Source organism: Saccostrea cucullata, unplaced genomic scaffold (genome assembly GCF_032062105.1).
Source record: "Saccostrea cucullata isolate Sc308-1 unplaced genomic scaffold, CSIRO_AGI_Scuc_v1 ctg395, whole genome shotgun sequence".
Taxonomy (NCBI): Eukaryota; Metazoa; Mollusca; class Bivalvia; order Ostreida; family Ostreidae; genus Saccostrea; species Saccostrea cuccullata.
In genome coordinates, this window is record NW_026929552.1 from 380,855 (window position 1) to 387,664 (window position 6,810).

At 29.5% G+C, this 6,810-nt stretch overlaps 1 protein-coding gene across 1 annotated transcript; it reads left to right on the plus strand.

Annotated features, from left to right (window-relative positions):
- The first annotated feature begins 951 nt into the window (after positions 1-951).
- On the plus strand, positions 952-4,760 carry LOC134281205 (uncharacterized). The gene is made up of 6 exons (XM_062763688.1): positions 952-1,123; positions 1,916-2,305; positions 2,652-3,023; positions 3,380-3,604; positions 3,756-3,838; positions 4,074-4,760. The coding sequence occupies exons 1-6, from the start codon at positions 1,087-1,089 to the stop codon at positions 4,758-4,760; spliced, it is 1,794 nt and encodes a 597-aa protein (XP_062619672.1). The 5' UTR covers positions 952-1,086.
- Positions 4,761-6,810: the final 2,050 nt, after the last annotated feature.

Sequence of the window (6,810 nt, forward strand, 5' to 3'; positions counted from 1 at the left end):
CTACAGCAATAAAAAATTCTCAGTCTCGTAAGCTTATCTGAAATTAGTTTGCTTTTTTCAAAAGAAATTCCTTGTCTTTAGCGTACAGGTATCGTACAGCACGTGTTTACACTACAAAAAATAGTTTTGGTTTCCGTTCAGCAAAAGCTTAACACATCGGTTTTAATTGATGGCATGTGTGCTATTATAAAAGTTTTTGAATATAGTTGTGGATTCATATACTTGTATCATGCTGAAATTATTTCTATTTCATACATACATATGAGGGCTTATGAAAAATTCCATGGATTAGTGCAATAAAATTGAAAACATTGTATATATATCAGTTATTTTAATACATGTTCATCTATTTATAAACAAATTCTCCATCTTTTGAAAAGGGTCTTTATCTTATATTATTATTTTTTTGTTTTTAGTGAGCGATGTTCCTGAGTTAGATAAATCGTGCAAGCGAAACAAAGTTTAGACAGAAAAAGATACCTTTTCTCTTTGATAATGTAAAAAGATCTCATAATTCTAATTCCATTGTACGATTACATTCTATAATATTATACTATTTTTAATAAATGCTGTGATTTATATTTTACTACGCACGAAAAGTACATATACACAGTACATTAATTCAGTAAAAAAGTATTTGGACAAAAACTACAAAAGCAATACCATTTAATATAGAAGCAAAATTGCGTTAAATATATGAAAGCTTAATCTAAGTGAAACAACGAATAATGTTGGATGATCCTTTTTTAATATCAGTATTATGTAGCATGCAGAGAAAATAGACTTATTTGTTCTTTATAAATTTATTTTAAAAAGTCACGTTTCCACCAGGAACAATAGATCAACAAACTAATCTAGATATACGTAGTTTAAAAAGCGTGCATTTAAAAGTAATAGAGCAGAAAAATATTTGTTCTACTTATGAATTAAAAAGGACTGCATTGATTGGTCTTATGTACTTGAAATCTTAGGTTTTTAATTGGTTTATTAGATCGATTTTCTAATCAATGAATCGAATTAAACTTCCTTCTAGCTATGGCATATCGTTTATAACGTGTTAACTTCTTTTCTGATATTTCTAACAAAATGATTATCATACTTCTAGTATTTCTGCTTAAAACAGGTAAAGTTTTAATTTAATTACGATTGGATAACGCACATATTTATGAAAGTATTAGTTTATTTTACGTTTGTTTAATATATATTGTCTTTATATGAGATCTAGAAATTGCATACTAATCGTAAAGAATATCTTTTTTGATGGTTTTTCTAGGGAAAACAAAATTTATTTTTACCTTCTATATCAACATAATAAAAATGAAAAAAATAATATTTTTTTACCAAATAGGCTAAAACATCTGTCAAATCTTCATTTGGCAAATGTACAGAAAGAAGAATTAAAATAAAAAAGCACAGTTTCTTTCAATACAAGATATATAAGATAATAAGATGGATTTAAAGAATAGTCATTTCTAAAAGTGAAATCTATGATAATAAATAATGACAAATGGTTAAATATTTTTTAGACGGAGTGAAAGAAAATATAACAAACGTTTATAAAATAGTTAATATTTAATTCATTAGTGTTACAGATGGAAAACATACAACGTATGAGTTTTTAACATTTCAAATGCTATGCATACTATTGTCGATCCAACAAAAAAGTTTAGAAAGGGTGTGTAATGATGAAAAAACCTTATTTAATACGCGAAAATCAAATAATTATCCATTGAATAAGCATATAAGGAAAAGGAAAGTATTGAAATGAAAGAGACATGGTTGTTTAAAGAGGAAGAGTAGGCAATCATTTCTGATTTGAGAGAGTAAATAATGGTAAAAACCCATGCTGACTTAATCAAATATTACAACAATGTTTTTATCCGTGTTCATGTGCTATGTTTTATCTGTACTACAGTGACTTCGGAGTACCTCCACTATGACTGCTATGGATCTGGTTTGATGGACGCCAACTGTTCAGTCACACAACAGATATATCCCGTGGGGGTCAAGGTCGGGACAAAGGAGGCCATGTTGAATTGCTCCAAGGAATATACACCAGACCTTAACTGGACCATGACTCAGTTTGATCAGTGCTGTAAGCCAGATCCTGGTGATTTGTGTTATGGGGACTATGTTAATGTCGGAGACCCGCTAAATACGTTCATATTTTACGATTATTGCATTGGAAGAAGCTCATGCCGAATTCTTCAAGTACAACGAGTGGATACTTTATACCTAGGTTGTGACCAAACGCTATATTATCCACAAACAACGTTTATGGCACTTGAATATGACTGCATTGATGGTGGGTATCTTCATAACCATTAAAGACGTCTCTATATGAGTGAACAATTCTCGAATGGGATGTTCAAAAAATATACAATTATCAATCATGGCAATTAAAAAATGTCATGCTCTATTATTTTCCATAAATGAACCCCATAAACTATTAAGGAAAAATCAAATGAACCCCATAAAGTATTAAGGAAAAATAACTGAACATTAATTTGAAATAAGTATGCCCCTGAATAAGAACTTCTTCACAATAATATTTAAAAACAAGTGACTTTTAAAATTGTAATAATATTATTATTTGTACACTTACATACAATGCAATATGTAAACAAATAAAATCTAATTCTTTTTTTTAGAATCAAAGATTCTGATATTAAACACCATTGAAGATGTGTCATCAGACCCCGGTGGTAGTGTTTATTTGCAGGGACATGACTATCGGGTTCCTGGCATTTCATCTGCCATTACAATGTCAGCGTGTTCAATCGAGGCCCCTTCCTGTGACAGCACCATTACAATAGAAGTTTTGGACCTTCGTTTGGCCGCTGATGGTTCTGATTGCAAACAGTCAATCACCATAATTGACGGATACCGTTACACAAATTTATCTTGTATAAACAATATCAATTTTACTAGGTTCACCGTGGCTTCTGAGTACAACTATCTGAACGTTACTTTTTACAATTCTATGACGTCCAGTGGGGGTCATTTTTGGTTTGGATTTAGAGGTATTATTTTAAATATATAATGTAAAAAATATACTTATACAACATTTTCTTTTAAAACGTTAGATCTATTGTTTACTTTAAACAATTTCTTTGCAAATGGAACTTAAATATGTTCACCCTGACATGTGAATAAAAAATTACTTTATAATAACAACTAACGACACCGGGTTTTGAAATTGAGTTCAGTATAAACAAACATTGAGGTGACTGACAGACGAAAGAAAGTTTACAATATATGTTACCAATTTGTTGTAAAAACACTTCTCCGTTTAAAATATTACAATAGAAAATCTTTTCTTTTAGAGATAATATTTTGAAATGAAATATGTACATCTTATTATTTGCATTAAATCCAGGTGCACATTCGGATGTTATACGTATAGACTGTCCAGCAAAACCTCCTGTAACTGACTGTAATTTTACAACAACAACAACAACATCAACATCTACAACCACTGAGTTAGACACGAGTACTACCGAATCAGAAACAACAAGTACAGTATCAGTTACTAACAGTACCCAGCTATTCACTGGAACAGTATCTAATCCTGCTCCTCCCCAAGATGATACAGAAAATAAAGGTACACGTAGGTACACATTAACATAACATGTAAAAATATGGTTGTTTTTATTCAGTGAAATTATACTTAAATAAGATTTAACATTAAATTCATATTTGTATTAATGATATATTTGACTGAAGAAAATCCTTATCAACTTTTTTTGTAATAGATATTATCTACATAACGGTGGGAATAGTTCTGGCTGTATTGATGATGCTTATACTGATAGCGTGTCACTGTTTCAATAAAAAGGTAAAAATTAAAATCAGAGCGAGCATATATAAACGTAAAGGAATAACTTTCTTTATCATAGTTTCAATACAAATGCTTTATTTTTTATAATTATTTTTCTATGTTTAAGAATTTCGTTTTTTTGGTTTGTTTATATTGAAGTACTTGATAGAATGGACAAATGAAAGAAATCTCGCATAATGTTCTCTCTTAATGAAATATCTTGTGAATAACCATACGTAATTTGTTCATGCAGAGAAAAGGCAAAATAAATCCACAGAATAATACTCAAAACGAGATACAAAAAAGCACGGACGTAGAAAAGTCCCTTTATCAGGAAGAGTATGAAAATAGAAATCAATCAGAGCCTGAAATAGATACATGTGATATGGCAAATGAATCTAAACACAAGGAGAAGAAGAAGAAAATGAAGAAGAACAAGAAGAAACTTGCCAAAAAGAATAAAGAAAAAAAGCATTCATCAGAAAACGTGGATGAAAATGAAAATGCACCACAAAATGAAGTTGTAGACATAGGTTTATCTGCATCAACCTCGACTGATATCGTGAATCACACCCAGCACCGTAAAAACAAACATAAAAAGAAAAGGCAAAAAGAAAAACATTCCAAACACGAAGAAAATTCTGATATTGTCTACGCAAATTTCGGAGAGAATATTAACATGCCCCAAACCGATGATCTTGAAGCTAATGAATACAGGCCAACCTCCTCGGTAGATGTCCCTGATGAGCTCACGGAATCAAAATCACGTGATGTGATGAAGAAAAAGAAGAGGAAGAAGAAAAATGAATTGAATCTCGATGAAGAAACTGTAGAGGAAGAAAGGCAAAGAAAAGTCAAAAAGAAAAAGAAGAAACATCGACGTGAATTGAATGAAACGAATGACGGGCATACCATTACAACTAACGATATTCAAAAATAGATAATGGAAATCCTTAATAACAATGATTTACTGACATCACAGATCATTCATATAAGAAAGTTTGTCCATTTAATAATTTGTGTTTATCATACCATATTTGATAAAAATGATTTGCGACAATAGAATTTTGTATGTTATCTCTGTTTTTAATAATTATTTCAAGTTGTGTCCTTTTTGAAATTCCTTGTAATTCTTTTATCTTTATCACTATTTTTAAAAAATATGTTTAAAACAAATTTACTCCCCCTTTTCTTACATGAATTATTGATCAATATAGATAAATGTGCAAAGTAAAATTAACAATTCAGCAAGATACTTTTATCTTCTTTACGTAGATGCAGATGACTATGATTAGAAAGAAATAATTTAATAAAAAATGTCTTCGAAATGAGTATTTGAAAAATTGAAATAAAATTTCATTGACCCCACTTGGTTTGATTACTACTTTTCCCGTGTTTTATCCTATTGGGTTTTGATGATATTTTTAGCATGAGGACGATGACATTTAGCTTAAATGCTCTTGCGTTTCGAATCAACTGCGATATATAAACTCCGTATGCAGGTGATGAAGGTATATTGCTGCATATGTAAGGGAAGTTGGCGATAGAAAAGTTAAAGTTATCAAGTTTATCATAGAGCTTGGTTGTTAGATTACCATAAACGTCTTTTTCAAGTAAAATATCTAAGTATGAAATAGGTGTGTCAGACTCTGTGGTATATTTTATCTCAAGCTCAGCAGGAAATATCGTATCAACATAGGAATGTAAATTACCATTTTTAATTGACAAAACTTCGTCGATATATCTAATGCCGAGTTGAAATCATTTTGTAAATACTATGTTCGTTATAATAACCTTGTAAGAAGATAGAACCTATTAATTAGTCATATTTTAATTCCTTAATTCTTAGGCCTATGTTTCAATAAACGTTACAATTAACCTGTGATGAAACGTTATAATTTCTGCATACAATGTTTTGTTTTGTTTGTTTTGAACATATTTTATTTAAATAAATCAAATGGATCAGAAACAAGTTCTTACTACTTACGAGTTCCTCTCCTTACAATGTTTTCGGATGTAAATTACAAGTACATAGACGATTTTTCCAATCGCTAATGTTTCTATACTACAGTATAATCCTACGATAAAGTTTTCATCAAGGAGCCACCTCATCAAATATTACGAGAAAATGATTGAACGGTTAAAAGGTTTTTTTTTTCTTTTCTGTGAATCTAAATTTCTTATAGAGAGTTTTTAAAGTTTTAAAAGAATGTTTCAAAATTACGTATACGTACACCTTTTATCTTTTCAATGTTTGTATGCATTTAATTTTGTTTCAGAATAAAAATATTCTTATAATAAACACAAGTAAGGACATTTCATAAAAGTCTTATGGCAGTATATATATATATATATATATTTACAACAACTCTTAAACTAACATAACTGCCCTAAGTGAAGAAATATTAATATAGAAAGCACAAAGAAATTCACTTTTAAAAGTAATTTTCTTTGTGCTTTATATATATATATATATATATATATATATATATATATATATATATATATATATATATATATATATATATATATATAGACACAGGGGTATGACATTTTGGAACCAAGTATATATCATCTTCCATTAAACTTTTGTATGTTAAGGACGCGATTGCACGGCGTCACGTGATCACGTCATTTGGTGAATACAAAAGAGAATGTTTGCTGTAACTATTTCCGGAATAAGGAGCGTCATATGTTTGCGCTAATGACAAAAGGAGTTTATTTTTCTATAATAGAGAAAGAATGAAGATATTAAAGATTGTTACGATGCACTGAGCGTGTTGGTGAGAGTTGATCTTATTTTTTATCTACGTGCATGTTTTACGATTTGACACGTCTATCTATTGTATATGTCTGAACATTGAAACCTAGGCTATTTCATTAAAAATAAATTTGATTTATAACTTGAGGTTTATATCTTTATTTTAAAATTAGAATTTTATTTAAGATTGTTGTTTATCATAGGATCTACATCTATACATGTTTAGATA

Excerpts from the sequence above, each read along its gene's own strand:
- LOC134281205 (XM_062763688.1), top strand. The coding sequence starts at position 1,087 with ATGATTATCATACTTCTAGTATTTCTGCTTAAAACAG. Across the intron at positions 1,124-1,915 it reads AGTATTTCTGCTTAAAACAG|TGACTTCGGAGTACCTCCAC; the intron begins GTAAAGTTTTAA and ends TCTGTACTACAG. Across the intron at positions 3,605-3,755 it reads AGATGATACAGAAAATAAAG|ATATTATCTACATAACGGTG; the intron begins GTACACGTAGGT and ends TTTTTGTAATAG.